The sequence below is a fragment of the Vulpes lagopus genome, chromosome 3 (assembly GCF_018345385.1).
Source record: "Vulpes lagopus strain Blue_001 chromosome 3, ASM1834538v1, whole genome shotgun sequence".
Lineage (NCBI taxonomy): Eukaryota > Metazoa > Chordata > Mammalia > Carnivora > Canidae > Vulpes > Vulpes lagopus.
The window spans coordinates 139,737,365-139,757,783 of record NC_054826.1 but is presented as its reverse complement, the minus strand read 5'-3'; the positions used below and the strand labels follow the sequence as shown (position 1 = coordinate 139,757,783).

Genomic DNA, 20,419 nt, shown 5'->3' with positions numbered 1-20,419 from the left:
CATGTACTAGATTTCAAAGACTTTGCACAAAAAGCCATAGGACATAATTTATTGGTAAATTTTTATACTGATTACCTGTTGAAATATTTTGGATATACAGACTTAAGTAATATACAATTAATTTCACCTATTTTTAATTTTTAAACATTAAAAATTGTGTCTACTATAAAACTTAAAATATTTGCATCATATTGCCATTGGATAGTATGGGGCTAGATTCTATTTTTACATCCCCTGGCCCATCATCATTGTAGGTGGCTCAATAGGTCCTGGGTTTCCAGAGGAACCAGAGCAGATGGAAGAGCTACAGAGGTATCTTGGGTATAGATTTTTAAACCTTTACTTAGCATGCAAAACTGACTGGCCTTCTAAGGTAGAAGTATAACATCAGACATGAGCAGAGCTTTTAGAAAACTTTCCGTCATGTTTCTTTATTATATTATCTTCATCTTTAAAAGATAAAATGATCTACAATAAGGATTCCACTAAACAACTGAGCATACATTTGTGGGTGGATTAAATAAACACACGTGAAAACTCTAGTGTGCTGTGTGGGTATTTGACCGTGTCGGTAAATGACTGTCCTGTCATTTGTCATATTCCTGAATTGGATAGAGTTCTGGCTTGGCAATCACATCTGAGGTCTAACCTGCAACAATCCATTTACTACCCATTATTCCTACATGTTCTAACTAAAACAGATCAGAGAAATCAACTCACAAAATCAATCTACCTTGATTGGTTTTTTTCCTACCTTCCTTTCTGAAAGCAATGTTATTATTGTTTCTTTAGACACGTGCTAATGTATCTACAATTTCTAACCTAGCTTTTCTTGGCCATGATTTTTTGCTGATCAACTAGGATTCTCAGGTAACCTTTTTATAGACATCAGCTATTTAAATGCAGCAAGTTAGTTCAATAAACTTTTTTTAAGTGAACTAAACCCTTCCTTTATCTAGCTCCTCATCTTGACATTATTTAAGCATACCTTCTTCCTGGTATGTTTTTATCAGGTTAGTGTCCCTGTGAGTGGCTAACGCTTGTAGATAATTTGCTAAGGAGGGGTGGCTTCTCTTTTCTTAGGGAACTGTCCTCTTACGTAGAGAAGGCTCTCAAGAACATCTATATCATATATAGTGTGTACGTATACTATAGGGTATGAAGCTTTTGGAAAGTACTTGTAAATCAATCCTGTAAACCAGTAACCAAAGAACCAAGGAATGTTCTTTCAAAATGCCCACGCAGAACTCAAAACCACCTCTGATGTTATGACCTATACAGTAAGTCATGAAAAAAACTGGAAGCAAAAGTTGTAAAATCTTTTGACGGCCCCAAACTTTTATCAAGCATAAAAGGAGAAAAGCAGAAATGAGTTTAAAAATTCCCCCAAGGTCTATGATGGTCAAGTCTCAACTATGAATTCCTGACTCTTATCTATCTTTAAATTACCAGAATCTGCCTATTTCCTGGCACCGAGAAGACAGTCAATGAAAATTTCCTGAAAAAAGAAAGGGAGGAAGGAAGGGAGGAAGGGAGTAAGGGAGGACGAGTGGGAGGAAGGAAAAGAGACATAGGAGAAAGGAAAAGAGGCTCCACTTTGTTGATTCATGAACAACTTAACTGCCACCTGAATGGACGGTATTAGCCATGACAAATGTAGGATCAGACAGGACACTTGTGTACTTGACACCATGGCCGTGCCTTGGTGCCAGTGTGTCCTCACCCCTCCACACACTCATATGCAGACAGTCCGTATGGCTTAGAATTCATGCCTCTGCTTATACTTTAATATATTAAAAATATTTATTCATATCACATATCCAGTGGCAGGACAGCTTTCTTTTTTATGGTACTATGAGAATCCACAGCCCTTTCATTTACATTTTTATCATTTCTGTATATTTGGGATCCTACATCAATTAAGAATAATTTGGGAAAAGCAGAATTGAAAAAAAGGAGATATGAAAAGATGGCTAAATACAAATAGACCCCAGGTAAGATTATAGTACCTAATATATATTTTTTTCATCTCCATCCTATTTACTGGTCTAGCTTTTTTCTCTAATTCAAAACATCCACAAGACATACATTTTTTCTGGTTGTTTATTTCAACCCATTATTATCTGGATTCACTAGCTGAATACGTTTATATTTTTAGACCCACCTCATTTTACTTTATAATGCTACATTTTCAGTTGGCATCTCAGCTATTTGATGTTCTTCTGGGATTCTTATCTCATCCCTTAAGCCTCCTTTGCTCCATCAGTGGTGGTTCATTGTTGCATTCAGACTAGTCCCAATTACACATAAATTATTGTTCTTTTCACTTGCTCCTAACTCTGTCCTTCTATAAATTCTTTATGCAGTCAAAGGGACTATATAGAGGAAAAACTCCTCCTGGATCCCCTCAATACATCATTTGCGTGTCACTGGAGGGTGGTAGAAAAGGAATGGGTTTTAGAACCAAGAAGACCCTTCTGGTTTCAAATTACTTAATTTTATGCAAATTACTTTTTTGATTTTTTTGAGTCCCAGTTTTGTCTTTTGCAAAAGGATGATGATAATACAAAATGATAGAACTGCTGTGAAAATTAAATTAGCCTCTCCCAAAATTAACATGTGCAAAAGCATTAGCTTCTATACAATGAGCACCTACCATAACAAAGCTGAGAATCAATGAGGTCAAGTAATTACACAAGTTAGCAGTAGATCCAAGATCCGAACCCTGGTAATGTCTGATTCTAAATCGAACTCAATAATTATTAGTTCTTTTTTCTCTTCCAACTGAATCTAAACATGCCTGTCCCTCATGGACGCATCCTATCATTGAGTAGCCAAAATGCCATGTTCCCAGAGAAGCTTTATCTGTAGCCTAAGTCCAAACTGATGATTTTCTTTGCTAGGCTACCACAGCATTTCACTAGCTATTCATTAATACATCAAACTGTGACTTAGTGCCTCCTAAATCTCAGTCACTCCTCTAGACCTGGGACGAGTTTTCGAAATGTTAAGGTTACATCAGCATGAGCCTGCATCCCTGCCTGGACTGTAAACCTCCTGAGGTCGGGAGAGTCCTCATTATTTTCACTCTGGTTACCGTTGTCTTTATTCACTGCAAAGTAGGTTACAAACAAAGGTTTAATACATCAGGGACACATTCTAATCTAAGTTCTGCCACTGTTTGGGCTGCAAGGCTATGAGCAAATCTAATTTTCCTAAGCCTGGATTTCATCATCTCAACATGATTACAATCTATGTTGCATTATTATTGTGAGCCATTCTGTGAATGACAGAGCCTTACAGAAATGTAAAGGGTCATGTTGTTGCTACTGCTGGTGTCTCACTGTTATTAATGAGTGCATGAATATCAGAAGGAATATTCAGCAGATCACTTGTGCACTAGCAGCTGTAAGGTCCAAAGTCTGGTTCCACACCAATGCTTTCTTAATTCCATTAGCCTATACCTGTTGCTTAGACTCTGCTCTGAATCGGTTTCTGGGCTCTGATGGCCGCCTGCTGGGAAGGGGTCCTGGTCCTGCCCGCTGGTGATCCTGATGTGGGCTGCTGACCCCCAGCACTGTGGACTGTATGTGTAGGGCCTCATCCCACAATCCTGTTCAGTTCCCCAGGTCCCCTGGACTTGCCTGTTCTGACCAGCCCACCCTGTCTTACTCATGTGCACCTTTTTTTTTTTAAGATTTTATTTATTTATTCATGAGAGACACAGAGAGAGAGAGAGAGGCAGAGACACAGGCAGAGGGAGAAGCAGGCTCCATGCAGGGAGCCCGACGTGGGACTCGATCCCAGGTCTCCAGGATCAGACCCTGGGCCGAAGGTGGCGCTAAACCGCTGAGCCACCCGGGCTGCCCTTCATGTGCACCTTTATGAGACCACACCACGTCTTTGCTTCCTCCATACGGCCCTGCTCTGTCCTACTTGTTAGTGTACCAGTTCCAGGCTACCATCTCTTTGGTAACCTTGGGGCAGCACTGGCCTCTGAAGACCAAGTGACCCTCAAGAGAGCTACTTGCCAGAAGCCTGCCTGCCCACAGTCCATGCTGCCATCCTCACTTGGCCTTCTCAGCCCTACATGTACCACCAGCCTTCTAGACCCTGTCATCAAACCCATGTCAAGTGCAAAGGCTACAGGTCTTCAGGGGGAAAAAAACACTCAAATCTTGTGGTCTGTCCGAATTTCCCATCCCTTTTTTCCTATGCTCAGCTTTTCTAGGCTTGGCCAGTTTATATATTGCTCAAGCTTGGACTGCTTTAGCTCCTTACAGTTTGTGCTTCCATGCCATTAACCTGTTTTTACATGGTTCCTTTGCAACCTTTCATGTGTTTTCTCTTTCTGATTCCTTTAAGTTCTCCCTTCTAAGTGAATGAAGCCAAGACACTAGCATATTCACATCATAAAATTTATGCAAATCCAATTAATCCAATCAAAGCTTGTTTGTATAAAAGCCTGTCTTATGTGCTCTTTAAAGTCACTTCCCATGAATGGAAATCTTAATTAGATGACTAAATTTAGAAGGATAGAGCATCTTGCAAGAAAACCAAGAACATTTAATCCTTTTTTTTTTAACATTTAATCCTTAATACCATAAACTGGAAAATATGAATTTCACCTACCAGGAATAGTACTGCTTGGTTTCACATAAATTTCAATCCATGCTTTCTAAAAAAACTAGAATATCATGCTCTCAGATTTCTAGAGCAACATATAGATGTATATATTTCACTTTACCTTCCAATTTAAAATGAGGAGATTAAAGATATTTACTACACAGGTGAGCCCACCTGTTATGTAATTTAGAAAATGCAAGACAAGGTATCCTAATTATAGAAGAAAAACAGCAATAGTAACAAAAATACCCTTGCCAATTTAAATTTTAATTGTGTATATCAACATAAGCTTCCATAATTGTACCAATACCAATCTTTTAGCACTGTCCATGTTGCAAATAATGATTGAAAACCATGTAATATGTATGTCAGAGGGGTTGTCCTCTTAGGCACTATCTAATTAAAAGTTTATTTCACAGCAGTATTTTTATTTTAAAGTAGGAAAACGTAAGCACTTCTGGAACACACTTGGCAGTCAAGATCAACGTGATGACTATTTCTCTAGATTCCTTAAAACTCTAAAACAATGTTCTAATGTTTTCCTTCTAGTAAACTAAATTAAAATCAGTCACAGAAACAGAATTACTTGTAAGACAGGCAGATTTAGGTGTCCCATTTTGCAGACAGAGAAAGTGAGTCTAAGACATTAGAATGTGTATCAAAGACTTACCTCTTCATGCTGGTAAGGGAATCCCTGCATATTATCGTAATGTATTTTCTACTATGTGTCCTTAAGTTCTGAACCTAATTATTTCTGTGCCATCTGCCTTTCCATTACAGACATTCTTGGAGTTCCTTCAACAGGAAAGGTTTCTCCAGCCTAAATGGCTTTGTATATGTATGCTCTTGCCCTTCCCTCACTGCCCTGACTAGCCAAGGGCGCCTCCTCTCAGAAATCTCATTCCTTCTGTCTTCCTCTCTCAGGCCAGTTTTCAGGATTAGTCTATTTTAAGTCTCCCGTAACACTAAACTTTGACTTCCTTGAGGAGAGGGATCCTTTCTTCCATCTTTGAATATGCAGTGTCCATTACACATACAAAGCCTTGTCCAGGGAGAATTCAGTAACTGTTTTTTAATGGACAAACGAAGGAAAGAATTATTGAATTACAAATCATTGTACTTCAATGTGATTGCTAGCAGGCTATATCATTTGCACCCACTGGATAAGGTAGGCAGCTAATTTGCACTTGGTTGATTTTCCACTCTAACTGGGAAATCCTGAATTTCAATGAAAAGTATCCATAAACGATAAAATCCTAATTTCATTTTCCTGGTTCCTTCTGAAGTTAATTGAAGTTGTAAGTAATTTGCCTACCCAAGCAGCATTAAATCTTTCTTTACTCATTAATGTCATTTTCTAAAGTACCGCTAACTTTTATCACTCTCTAAGGAAACAAACTCTTCTCAAAAACAGTTCTATGTATCGAGTCAAACGTTTCAACTCTTTATTTAGGATTAGTAATGAAAATGTACATACTATGATTCAGAGATCTGAGTGACAATAAAGTCATGACTTATTTCATTTAGAAACTCTGCCAGCAGGAGGACTCAGTCCTGGCTCAGTCAGTTGGGCATCCAACTCTTGGTCTCAACTCAGGTCATAATCTCAGGGTCTGAGATCGAGCCCCGCATACAGGTCATAATCTCAGGGTCTGAGATCGAGCCCCGCATAGAGGCCTGTGTTAAGCTCTGTGCTCAGCGCAGAGTCTGCTTGTCCTTCTCCCTCTGCTTCTGTCTGGGCTGGTGCTCTGTCTGTCTTCTCTCTCAAATAAATAAATAAAACCTCTGGAAAAAAAAAAAAAGAAAGAAAGAAAGATACTCTGCCAGCTAGCTGAATCCTACATCAGAAGATCAAAAAAAGTTTTCTAATTTACCAAATAGACAAACTTTCAATGTAGAATGTATTGCTTATTTGATTTACAAAATAGAATGGAAGATGATATGCTCTTTAAATCCACCAATTCATTCTAAAAATAAAAACAGGGGGAGAAGTATTGAAATACGGAATATGTCACATCTGATGAAGAGAAAGCATATGCTACAGAAATGCTTACAGAGTAACAATTTACAGTTGTAAAAGTTTGTGCTGTGGACAATTAAAGATGGGGGAAATATGGTTACAGAAGCAAAAATATGATGATGTTAAAGATTTTTAAAACAAAATAATAGGTGTTTGAAATATTCTCCATTCTAAGTAAATATTTTGAACTATATTTTATATGACTGATTAAATTTACAAATAAATGAATAAATGAAAAATGTGCATGGGGAAAATATCTGAAATCAGGGATGACTGGTAACTAAAACATTAAAAAATGGGTTTTGGAAAGATAATTTGGACTTCATAACATAAGTATCTAGCAATGGGTACCCCCAAAGAACTTCAATTCCTGCTTCTCCAATTGTGTTCTTTAAATACATTAATAATTACTAATATCTACCATTTGAAAGTCATTATATTAGGCACTATGTAGTGAGCAAGAGGCAAAAATATACAAGACATATTTTCTGAATTTAAATTCCTTTTTATGGGCAAAATACTCTCATGTAATTAGTTATAATACATAAATATGTAGTGTACTACATTGTATATGTGACATACAACTGGAATTTTAACAATTATCTGACTGCAAGACAGCAAATCCACTTAGAAGATGTTGCCTGTAGTTCTACCTCAAGGACTGAAAACCTAGATCAGTCTCATTTGGGAAGAAAATGCCACAATTTCTTAGCAATGTCTACTATGGTCATGGGAAGGAGACAGTGTACATCATCATCCAGTGCTTTTGTCTACCTGAAGAAAAGTCTAACCTACTCCCTTCACAAATGAGAAAATCAACCACAAGGAGACTTTATACTGACCCCAAGGCTAATGCATTAAAGAAAACAGTATGCAGACCTTCTGATGTATTTGCCAGGGGAGAAAGTACACCTGGAATACATCATTCAGTGCTGGTGCCCTACCTTGTCAAGTGAGGTCAGCTGTGAAAGCCAGACTCAAATCCATGCCATGTGAACATGAAAACTCTAAGTCTCAAAAGAAGAAGAAGAAGAAGAAGAAGAAGAAGAAGAAGAAGAAGAAGAATCGTCAAAGTACTGAAAAATAACATCATATGATACTGGTTTCAAATGGTGAGAGGCCTAAGAGCAGACAACTCAGAGAGAAACTTTACTTCATTGAAAGGTAAAGTGTTGGGTGCCTGGGTGGCTCAGTGGTTGAGCATCTGCCTTCGGCTCAAGACATGATTCTGGGATCCTGGAATTGAGGATCCTGGATTGAGGCTCCCTGTAGGGAGCCTGCCTCTGCCTCTCTCTCTCTCATAAATAAATAAATAAATAAAATCTTTTTCCTTTTTTAAAGAAAGGTAAAATGTCCTAATAGTTACACTTGTTTCATACACATAAAGGGCTATGTAAGGAATCATGAGTCAGTCTGTTAGTCTCCTGCCCCAGGTGGAGTTCAAACTCTTCCAAATCAAGTATCTAATGATACAGAGGACAGAACTACTTGATTTTCTCAAGACCTCAAAGGCAGTAAATAGCAGAAGTAATAAGGAGAAGTAATGAGTAATGGCCTCTCAGGCCAGTGAGTTTCTCTTCTTTCTTTCTTCCTCCCTTCTTCCCTCCCCTCCTTCCTCTCTCTCTCTCTCTTAATTTCAGATCATCATAAAACCTGTATATATAAAATGTATTACCAGAACTCACTATGTCCATACTATATCACATTATCGCTACTGTACCTTTTCTTTGGTCTTGCTGTCTCTCCAGCTCCCTATCCCTCGTCCACAACTACACTTTTATGGAAAGTATCTAAGAAGACAGACTATTATTCAAAAAGGATTTTAAAGGCCAGGTAGATCACTGTTGACTAGAAGCATCAAAGGAGGAGTTATGAAAGAAGTGGGATTGTGGTTGCCTAAAGTAAAGGCTGAAAAGTATTTAAGCAGATGGAAATGATGAAGAGGGAAAATAACATAAAGCACAGCACAGTAAAGAACTGACTCCTCAAGTCACTGCTATTTTGCAGAAAATGGCACTACAGGATTGTACCAAATATTTCTACAATAATTTTAAGAGTATCTTAAGTCCCTTCAAAGAAAAATGACTTCAAAACATACAAATATATAAATGTCTATGCTTTTCCTTGAAATACACACACACACACACACACACACCACTGTGTATTTCTTTCACGCCTCTAACTAGTTGACAAACTTAACATAATGACTCTGCCTTGGGTGCAGTAGCTATGCTATATGTTAATTATATATAGTGTTATATTATATCGTGTTATATTAAAATAACACTATAAGACTTTGGAATCTGTGCATCAAAAATGGGTAGGTTTTTATTACATCCACTTGTAGCAAGTTTCAAACGTAGTTTAACTTTTTGTCTAAAAATATTTGATGATAGAAGCATAAAAGACATAGGAGAACCAAATGATTTGAGAATTAAATGTTCTTTTTCTTTATCTGTCACTACCTTTTCACTATCACAGACAGTGTCAATTGTAAATACAATATTCAGTGAAATCTTTTCGGTCAACAGTATAAAAGCCACGAGGGAAAAGCTCCCATAATAATCACATAGTCTTCCTCTCTCCCTCCCAACTAATACTGCTATGCGGAACAATTTCTTGCAGGTGATCTTAGCCCCACCAGGAGATGGCAAAAAATTTGGTAAGGGGACAAGGCCCATCTCTGTGTTAAAAGCACATATCTGCCATTTTGCTAAGGTATGTCAACTTCCTAGCTGTGGGGTTATGGGCCACTTGTTTAATCTTTTTGTGCCTCAATATCCTCATCTGTAAACTGAGATTACAGTTGTGCCTATCTTCAATGATGGGAGGATTCAATTAATATATATAAAGTACTCATGGTAATGCCTGATAAATACCCAGTGCCCACATATGACAGCTATTTGTATCTTTCCTCATTAATTGCATGACCCTGGGCAAGTCCCTTAATTTGTCTGACCATTTGTTTGAAAATTAATAGATGAAACTAAATGATTTCTAAGGCTGCTTTCATGACTAACAAATCTCAGCCACAAAGAAGCATCTTCTAACATTGGATTCACAAGTCTTTTCCAAAAATTGAATGTCAAAAAGCGCCTAATAGTGTAGCTTGAATAAAGTGTTTACTGGATTCCTATATCTGTATTCTAGACTTAGCCCCAGGAGAAATAAAAAGGGGACCCCAAATAATCATGTGATTAGGAGCCAGAATGAAGAGGAAACAAAGGTCTCTTTGTGGAAGACCAAAAGGGTTGTCACGTAGTTTTGACTAAGTCTCTTCATTCAGTTTAGTAACTGAACGAAGCCAACACTGCAAAGGCACGTGTGAAGGAAGAGGTCATTGTCACCAACCCAAAGATATTATTTTGTTTTTTAACTGGAAATGTTAGGAATTCATTTTAAATTACAATATGAGGCTCCAGGTGCACTATCTCTATCCAAGACTGCTCAATTTTGGTGTCTGTGAAAACTTGGCATTCTGCTTTGAGGAGATCTCTGGAAATATAAGATGCTTCTCAGGATGAAAAGTGCTTCTGTGCACCCCAGTGTGAGAAAAAGATAAATCTGAAATCTCAATTAAAAAATCTTGATAGAGAAGTACAGTTTTTGCTGGCATGATTGAAAGCACTCTTTAAAAAATGGGGATCATCACATGAGAAAAACAATACACAATTTACTCAGGACAGAGGTTCTGGTTCTATCAACACAAATCCTGCTTCCCTTAGAGAGGAAATGCCACAAGCTATTTTGGTAATACGTAGATATGTCAGGACTACATCTGTATTTAACTGACCTATGATTTCATAAGTCTTTTATACTTTGAAAGATTTGAAGAAGGGAAAAGTTGGGATTTAATCCTGGTTTTGGGATTTGGAACAAACCAAGTAAGCTCTTTTAGCCTCATTTTCAAGGTACGCTTCTCACTGAATATTGTTCAGGGAAAGAGGGAATGAGGAATACAGGGAGAGTCTTGGAAAGTTACTAACATTTTATCAGAAAAAAGCCCAACCTAAAGAGGCTGCTACAAGTCTTTTTGCTATCTGTATGTTAATTAATAACTGATTTAATTAGAGTTATGAATATGAAAAATGATTTTTTGTTGATGAAAGAAATGACTTTTAATTAGCATGATGAATGCTAAGAATAGAATCTTTATTGGTGAAATTAAATATTTTCAAGCTATGTGGATTGACTAAAATAGTTTGGACATTCTTTCTATCCTTGAATGAATAACCCATAAGACTCCAGTGAGGCCTGTAACCTATACTCCAGTGGCTTATTCTCAGCGGATCTTGGGTCCAGCCAGTGGTTTAGGATTTCTGCATGAAGCACATCAATGCAAGGGCACAGAATCCAACCTTGTCCGTGATGAACCTTTCATACAGGGGTTCATACACTTAAGACACCTCAAAGGACAAAGAGCCGTCAGTTCACTGAGCATACAGAACAGGGCATGTGGACTTTTTTTTTTTTTTTTTTTTTTTTTTTTTTTTGCCTGTTTTAACAAATGGTTTTTAAGTAACTGCATGCTCATCAGAATTTGGTCATTATAACCTCATTATCACAACCTTAGTTGGTGCCTGAATAACTTACCTACTGAGAATAACTGAAGAATTGGGTATGATGAAGTTAGCTCTAGTCAGATTATAATACCCTGACTTTGAGATGCTTATGTCTAGTGATGGAAACAGGAATAAAAATAAATACAACACAAAGCACAATATAAGGCTATTTTAATATCATAATCTGCTGAAGAGGCTAAAGGAGTCATAGAGGAGAATGTGGGAGTCCAAGAAATTTGCTTACTGCTAAGTCTGAAGAGATATAGCAGAATGTTCCAGAAAGTTGGGGGTTTTCTTGGAGGGAGAGAGGGGTGGATGGTGGAGCATTATAGAGGTTAGAAGCAAGAGAGATAAAAATTAATCCATATAAGAAATTCCAAGTTTATTACAGACCAAATTATATATATATGCACTGTATACACACACACACACAAACACATTCACTTACATATTCACTCACTGAGAAATATCCACCAAAAGACTGCCTTTAGAATCTTTTCTTTCTTTTTTAAAAAATTTTTTAAATTTATTTATTCATGAAAGACAGGGATGCAGAGACACAGGCAGAGGGAGAAGCAGGCCCCATGCAGAGAGCCTGATGTGGGACTCGATCCCTGGTCTCCAGGATCATGCCCTGGTCTGAAGGCAGCGCTAAACCGCTGAGCCACCTGAGCTGCCCCTGCCTTTAGAATCTTAAATGCACCTGGTCTGGGAAAAAAATCTTTCGGATTCTGTTTCATATAACAATAACAAAAAAAAAATGGTGGTTTTACTGACAGTGATTTTCAAACTACATCTGTCATAATAAGACTAAAAAAAATAACCAGCCTGCTGAGTGAAAACTGGCACTCTCAGAAATAGTTTAAATAGTACTGAATATAGAACTCCACTTCACATATTTTAAAATATCTTCCATCCAAATGATATTCTTTATGATTTTCCAGTCTGTTAAAAGGATCCTCCTAACTATAGGTTAAGATCTCTGAGATCAGAACTTGCCACTCAACTTGATGAATGAATGGGAAGGCTGAGCTGCTCTATTGGCTATTCCACTGGTTCTAAAAGCCAATGAAGTTTTGTCTTTCAACATGTCTTTGAACATCCCATTGCCATGTCTGGTTGTAACTGAGCCTATACATTAACAAATATATGGATACTGTAAACAGCACACCGATACATAATCGATATGCTTTAACTCACCTCTGTCTTCTAGAAATGTCACCATTTATGTTGGGAATGAAATTAGTGGGAAACTGCATGCAGCCAACAGAGCATTGGACTTGAAGTAATAGATTCAGATCCTAGATGTGTCATTTACCAGCTGGAGGGAACTGCTAAAGCCCCCTAGATGTATTACTGCACAGACTATATGAAAGGGTTAAAGTGAAAAATAATAGGTTTGCTTCATTTGTTTCACAGAAATGATTAAGCCACCTGATGTCATTTCACTATGTACTATCAATAAATATTATTGGCATTTATGCTAAAAGAGCAGCTATCAGTTATCGAGTACTTGATGCGTGCTCATATTTAATTCTCATAAATCATTGTGTTAAGTATCATTATCTCAATCTTACAGACAAGGATGCGGAGGCTTGCAGCTCTAACTTGCTGCACAATATCCGAACGCCTGAAGGGCAGTGAATATACCTTCCTCCTTATACAAGTTCAAGCAATAGCATTGTACCTGGTACCTAGTAGATGCATTATCATTTAAAACTTTTACAAATAACGTCTTTTTGGAAAAATGCAAGTTTAAAAATTAATATGACACAGCACATGCCTAACAGATGGTATCAATATTGTTCCCTGGAAACATTATTTTGTCTCAAACTATACCAAAGATTGGGATGTAGTCATGCTATGAGCGGTCATAATCATCTCCAGTGACCAGTGGGTATATAACCCATGTAATCTGCTCGCAGTATGTTTTCCTCATTTTGTCTCCAAAGTATATTCTCACCTATTTTATTCTCACAACAGCTCTAAGAGGTAGGAAGAAATAAGTCCACATTTTTCAGATAAGGTAACTGGCCCAGAAAAACCACAGGGATTACCAAGGGATAGGAGTTGGAGGGGACAAAGAAGACAGCAAGAGAAAAAGGGACAAGAAGATGGGGAGAAGGAGAAGCAGAGGGAGAAGGGGAGAGAGAAAGGAGAAGCAGAGGAACGCTAGCTGGTTTTTAGACCAGCCTCTGTCTTCCCCTCGGTATCACTGTCTCCTTTACCAGTATGCAAAGTGGAGAGGATCTTTGGAAAAAGAGAGACAAAAAGAAACGCAGGAAGGGAAGGAAAATATGAATGAATGAATATGAATGAGACTATCTAAGTGAGGGAAGGTCCTAAGAGACATATGGAGGAGTTTAATCAGATTCATAAGCCCTCAAAGTGCGGTTCTAACTTTTAGGGAATCTTGTATATCTGACAGTCTGATAAAGCTACAGAGGCTCTTACTAGAAAAATGTGTTTGTATATATGTATGTGTGAATATATATATATATATATATATATATATATATATAGTATTTACACACAATTTTAATGAGTTTGCTGCACCCCAAATTTAGTGCTAAGTCCCATTTTAAGAAACATGTCTTAGAAATAGAACCCCTGCCCCGTAGTGTGCAGACCTAGAAACCAGACAGCGGTTCCACATAAATGCAGGTTCCTGCAGCACTGGATCAGCATATGATACAGAGATAAGAACCATGGCTTCCGATCAGAATAACAGAAATATCTTTGAATCCCTTCTGCTGCCACCCACCTCCCTACAACATTTTGAGCTTAACGGGAAACAAAACAATCTCCTACACCACACTGAAACCATCATCTACACTGGGACACAAAGCTTCTGATCAAACCAGAAAAACTGAAATGGAGGGTAAAAGATTTGAGAAAAATTTGACTCCTCTAGTATTGAATCACTATGACCGAGTATCTTTAAAGATCTATTTAATGGGTTAGGATAAAGGGATGTAATAGAAGAACTAGAGGCACAGGCTTTGGGGATTCTGACACTGTCAATGTGGAACTCCTGGCTGGCACTCCAACCTCTTCACATCCAAATTTCCTTCATAAGCTGAAGGTAAAAAATGAATTAATAGATTTAAATAATTTAACACAAGTCTGACACATAATCTGACTTAAACATATTTCTCATCTATAAGTGGATTTAATGATAGTACTACAGTGGTGAGCATTAAATCAAGTAATGCTAAATGTATCTAACACAGTGTCTGCTGCACAGGAAGTACTAGCTAGTGTCAGCCTACTTGAAAAAATAGAGGGATCATCAAAGGTAGGAATCGTGGACTTGGTGCCAATAACAGAGTTCTGAGTTTTGCTACTCTTGCTGTTCAGACTCCCCAATTTTTGTGGGTGAGTGGGTTGAATCGGGTGGCCTCTTTCCACCTCTAGTATTTTATCAGCTCTGGAATCCACTGACAAAACACATTTTGCTAGGTGCCTTAAATAGATTATCTTGATTAATCATCACAACCTGGAGAGGACTAATGGTATAGCTAATATGTATAGCTGGTATATGGTATACCTAATGGTATAGCTAATGGTATAGCTGGGCACTCCTCTGATATCTAAGTGAACCCATTTCATACTCATGATAACCCTATGAGGTCAATACTCATATTATCTCCATTTTACAGTGGAAGAAACAGGTGTAGAAAGACTGGCTCAGGTTCACACAGCGGGAAAACGGCAGATCTGGGCTTCAAACCCAAGCAGTCTGACTCCAGAGTCTGTGATCTTAACCTCTCAAGAGGTAGGCATTTTTATCTCCAGTTTATGAATAAGAAATTTTTGCCCAAGGTCACACGTAGAGTAAGTGAGAGAAATGCAGATAAGAATCCAGGCTCGTCGGACACCCATATCCGTGCTTCTTCAGCACCATGCCACAGGCATGTGTTCCAGGAGCTGAAATAGGAGCAAGCACTCAAGGTGAGGTTCATAGAAGAAGAGGTCCATGGGAAAGCTTCAGACTCTTTGATCTAATAAGCTGGAGGGCCTGGACACAAGATGTCTTTCTGTCATTATCTACCCGTCACATTTATGACTCAACACCCTTGGGACAACAGCAGTAGCTGCATCCCTCACAGTCTCAGAGCCCAGAGGGAGTTTCCTGAGGATGCAGACATTAGGAATCAGAAATGTTTCCTAACACTCAAATCTTCCCTGCAGATAATCCCTCATAGGATTACCATGAGTATGAAATGGGTTCACTGCTGGATTTTTTTCTGCCTTGGTTCTGGCTCTACGAAGATGAATGTTCTAGCCCTGGTGTCCTTCAAATCACCTGTGTTGTTGCTTAATGACCTAAGGAACAAGAGCTGCTCATGGCCACTGTATCCAAAGTTGGGGTGCAGAAAATATTGTCATCCCCAAATCTTTCAATCCATGAAAAATCAAAGATCACTAATTAAATTTATGTCCATAAAATTATGTATGTGATGCTTCAGCAAATGCTACATAGATCAAGGTGAATAGGACATTTTCAAAGAGCTTATAAAGCATGTTGTCTTTGGGGCACCGGGGTGGCTCAGCTGGATAAGCATCTGCCTCCGGCTCAGGCCATGACCCTAGGATCCTGGGATCAAGCCCCACTGTTGGGGCTCCCCACTCAGCAGGCAGTCTGATTCTCTCTCTCTCCCTCTGCCCCTCCCCCTACTCATGCTCTCTCTCACACTCCATCTCAAAGAAATAAATAAGATCTTCAACAACAACAACAAAAAAGCCATCTTTGTAAATGATCCCAAGTTACAGGTATTTTCTGAAAACACAAATTAATATTTCACAACACAAAATAGACTTGAGGATAAAATTTAAAGTTTGAAATTCTTATACTGGAATTTTAATAAAGGAGAGCCCTATACTACTGTCCCCAAAATGTCCTAAAACACCCCCCATTAGACAATGTCCCTAGTCAGTTCCCAACAAATTGAGAAAAATATTCAGCCGGGCATTCCAGGACTCATCAATGAGACGCTAGTCTTCCCCTTCAGCCGTATATCCTCAGTGTTCCCCACACACCACTCTTAGAAACAAGACAAACCACTTGCTGTTTCAAGAGTACAGCCTACGTTTTCTGCTACCAAGTGGTTATCCGTGTAGCTGCTTCTGTGATGTCCTGACGCCAAATCCATTCCAGCCTCTTCTGCAAGTCACATCTCAAATGCCACCATTTCCTTCATGAGGCCTTTCCTCTAGATAAAAACAAGCTTGTCCTCTTCTGAACCCACCAAAGGTCTTTGTGGTGTGTGTATATGTATGTGTGTGTGCGCACACTTCTATTACGGTGATTTATATTATGACCTTGGCATATTTACCTAATTTCCCAAATTAGGCTGTAAACTCCTTAGGAGTTTGGTTTATTTCTGAAGTTTCCTTTATAACGTCTACTCTGTCTGATGTCATGCTTGCAACACAGGAATTCATTAACCATTAACTGAATTATCATTTAATTAACCATGCTAATGATTTACTGATCTCTTATCTCTTATGGAGAATCCACTATGGGCCAAGGATGACATTTATGTATTATACCTAATTTAATATTCAAAATCCTGTGACTTAGGAAATTGAGGCTTAACAAGCTTAAATAAGTTGTTCAAGGTTACACAGCAAGTAGAGTTCCCAACTGTTAACATAGCAGCAGGATGTACTTTGGATCTGAATCCAAATTTGTTAGATTCCAAACCTGGGCTCCAAATCAACACTACATAAAAGTGATAAAACTGAAAAGATATATTGCTTTTGATTTTTAGATAAATGAACTTAGCAAGTATGAAACAAAACCACAGCTTGTGGTAGTGAGGAGAGCTAGTTTGCAAATTAATCTAAAGAATTAAAAATGAGTTTTGAAGGTTAAAAAATATACAATACGAGGAACATTTGTCAGTACAGTCCAAGAAATGTAAGGGGGGGGGAGACTGTCTGAGGCATTTATTTAGAATAACTTATGAGTAAACTGAATTTTGTATTATAATAGAAAAGGCTCCAGCTCTGGAGGTTGACCAAGTAGGGTTAAAATTCTGAGTATAACACTTTGTGTCATAACTTGGGCAAGTTACCTTATCTTTCTAAGCCTCAGTTTTTGCAAATATTAGGTGACAATAATAACAAATGCTTTCATAGATAATGCAAATATTAGACAGGTATAAGGTATATAACTCAACAAATGATGGGCACAACTAATATTATTATTATCAGTAATATTGTTTTCATGCAAAGTGACTGTGCTAAGCCAGTGTTTTTGAGAGGAAGGGAAAGACAGAGGTGCCATTACTGTTCCCGACCTCTCACATTGTGAGAGCATGCTATTCGGAAAGCAGAAGAGGAAACAAGGGCCAGCAGCTCAGCTAGCCTCTAAAACCCTACATGTCCTTCTCTTCAGATGGGCCTCCTAAATTCTTTCTCTTGCAACTTAAGAACTAAAAGTCAAAACGTGGAAATTAAGTCAGATCCTCCCTTTGAAAACCCCTCAATTTTTATTCTAGATGCCTGACGCATTAGCCATCTCTCATCCCCTCTCATAGAACATGTTCTTTAGAAGTAGTAGAAGTAGCATGGCATTTGGCATCAGTCCCATGGGCGTACAAGCACCACACCCACCATTTTTATTTTCAAGTGTTTCCATTTTATTATCTGATCCTCAGTGTCCTTAAATGTTATCTGAAGAGGAATGCTCTGAAGAATAAATGCAGTTATGGCTTATCAGTGCCCAGCACAGAGTATGCCCTCAATAATGACTTCATTCCCTTTCTCCTCCTAGCTTCCCTGTAAGTGGGAAATAACCAACATCTTAAGGCCAATATGTTCTCGTCTCTAACTGGCACCTGCCACCATGGACGGATGGTTAGGATCTGAAATGCCATCTCATTTAAGTAAGACACGGAATGGTAATTACCAAGGGCCAACTTACAGACCTTATTGATTACGGTCATAACCAAACCAGTGACCTGAAAGAGACAGACTTTTTCTTTTAAAAAAATTAATTAATTAAATAGATAAATAAATAAATAAATAAATCACACAGAAAAATCCCTGGGCTATTCAGAAAACATGTGCCTGAAAACCCAACATCTACAGAGAGAAGAAATCCCTAAAATGACTAAATTCCCTCTCCTCTCTCAGTTTTTCAAATGGAAGGGAGAGAACACAAACATGAAGGTGGACTTTTTAGCAAATTACAGTATCAGAAACAAAACAAGGCATTTTCTGGCGCAAGGTCTAACACTTGTCCAACCAGGACAGCCAAGCTGAATTCAAAGTCGACTATCATGGGGGCCTGAGATAAACGAAGTTACTTTGAAGTTACCAAGAAGTTCCTTGGTGGAATTCCATTATGCGTGTTAGGAACTTCTCATCTTCTGGAAAAAACAAAACAAAACAAAACAAAACCGATGAAATCACTTTCCCCTAAAATCAAAGTAGACATGAATGTCCACACCCATGGGTCCGAGTGATGTTCCCAACATTCATTCGTTGAGATCGACACGTTCGGCCACTGGACCTCAAACTTCCCTTTCCCTCTCCTCTTCGTGTCCTAACTGCCTGTCCTGTGCTGGGAGCTGCAGAGAGCGCAGACCGCGGGCAGGACACCTGCACGCTCGGACCCTGGCCAGGGCCATCGCGTCCTCCGAAGAACCAGCACCAGGTCCCCTCCCGAGAACTTCGCACCAGGTTCGCATACGTAGATTACGATGTGATCGCCACCCTAACAGTGACCTACGTGTGTGTGCGTGTGTCCGTAAACACACACACACACACACACACACACACGCCCCAAATCCGCCAGGCCCTCGCAGCCAGGCTGTCAGAGCAAAGCACCTGAGCTGCCCGAGAGCCGAGCCGAGCCGCCTCTCAATGCATCTGGTCCTCCGGCTCCTGCTGGAATTTCCAGCAGCCCCTGCCGGGAGCCTCTGCACCGGGCAGTCCCGGAGTCTGTTCCAGGCGCCCGGTCCTGGGCAGCCCAGCCCCCGGGCACTTGCATCTGGAAGGCAGGGCGGTGGTGCCCCGGGAGCCGGCGCCCCCTCCCCCTACCCGCCCCCCGCGGCCGAGGCCCGCTGCAGGTCGCTGGGCGCGGAGGCACCGACCCGCCCGCGGGCTCCCCTGCGCCTCCGCGGGGATCGGGGCCGCCGGCCGCCCGCCGCACGCTCCCCCGGGGCAGGCGCTGCGCTCGGCTCGCCCAGGAGCTCCGCCGCCCCGACCTCGGCGCCCCCCGCCCCCTGGCGGCGAGGGCCGGCCGGAGGGCGTCGGACGCGAGCCCCCCCCCCCCCCCCCCGGCTTACCACGAGCACGGGGACCCCGGCGGCCAGCGAGTAGAGGAGCGCGGGGGGCACGGCGCTGCGGTCCTCCGGGCCCGGGTAGGGCTTGCGGTAGGCGCTGTCGTGGCAGAAGAAGCCCTGCACGTTCACGCTGAACGTGTCGGTGTACTCGAAGTAGTACGCCAGCATCACCGTCCCTGCCATGATCACCATCTGGAAATAGAGCATGCTGCTGCCGAGCGCCGCGGGCCGCCGCGGGGGCCCCTGCCGGGGCCCGGGGCCGCCACCGGGGGCGGCGGGACGGCGAGGCGCGGCCGCGGGCAGAGGCGGAGGCAGCGCCGGGAGCCCAGGCGCCGGCAGGCTGCGGAGGAGGCGGCCGCCCCCCCGGACGAGCCCCCGCGCCCCTCCCCGCCCCCCGCCCGCCGCCCGCCGCCCGCCGCAAGCGCCGCCCGCCCGGCCGCGGGGTCGCGCGGGAGGGCGGGGAGTCCCCGGAGGCCGGCGGCGGCCGCAGCGCCCCGCGGGCGGCCGAGCGAGCAGCGAGCGTCGGCGCCGCAGCAGCGCGGGCGCAGCCCCCGGGCCAGCCCGGAGGAGGCGGCGTCGGCGGACGCGGCGGCACGAGCCGGGCGGGCGCAGTGGAGCTGCCGGCGCTGCTCGCGGGGGGAAAAGCCGAACACGGGGGGGGGGGGGGGGGAGGGGAGGCAGCAGAGAAGGAGCTTCTAGAAACTCCTTTCTGAGGCAGCCGCGCGGCCGTGGCAGGAGCCCGCGCGACGCCGGGGAAGACGGTGCGCGGCCGCGTCTCGGGAGCGCAGCGCCCGCGGGGCGCCCTGGCGAGTGTCCCCGGCGCGCGCCCCGACCGCGACCCCGACCCCGAGCCCCGCGCAGCCGCCGCGCCGCGCCGCGCCGCGCCGCTTCCCAGGCGCCCTGACGGCGGC

General features: G+C 41.4%; 1 protein-coding gene across 1 annotated transcript in view; it reads right to left on the bottom strand.

Annotated features, from left to right (window-relative positions):
* PLPPR5 (phospholipid phosphatase related 5) overlaps positions 1-19,848 on the bottom strand; it is a 121,214-nt gene extending 101,366 nt beyond the window's left edge. The window contains exon 1 of the mRNA XM_041750720.1: positions 19,512-19,848. Coding sequence (XP_041606654.1) covers positions 19,512-19,715 — 204 coding nt within the window. The 5' untranslated portion in view covers positions 19,716-19,848. The remainder of the gene's footprint in view (positions 1-19,511) is intronic.
* Between the last annotated feature and the right edge of the window lie 571 nt (positions 19,849-20,419).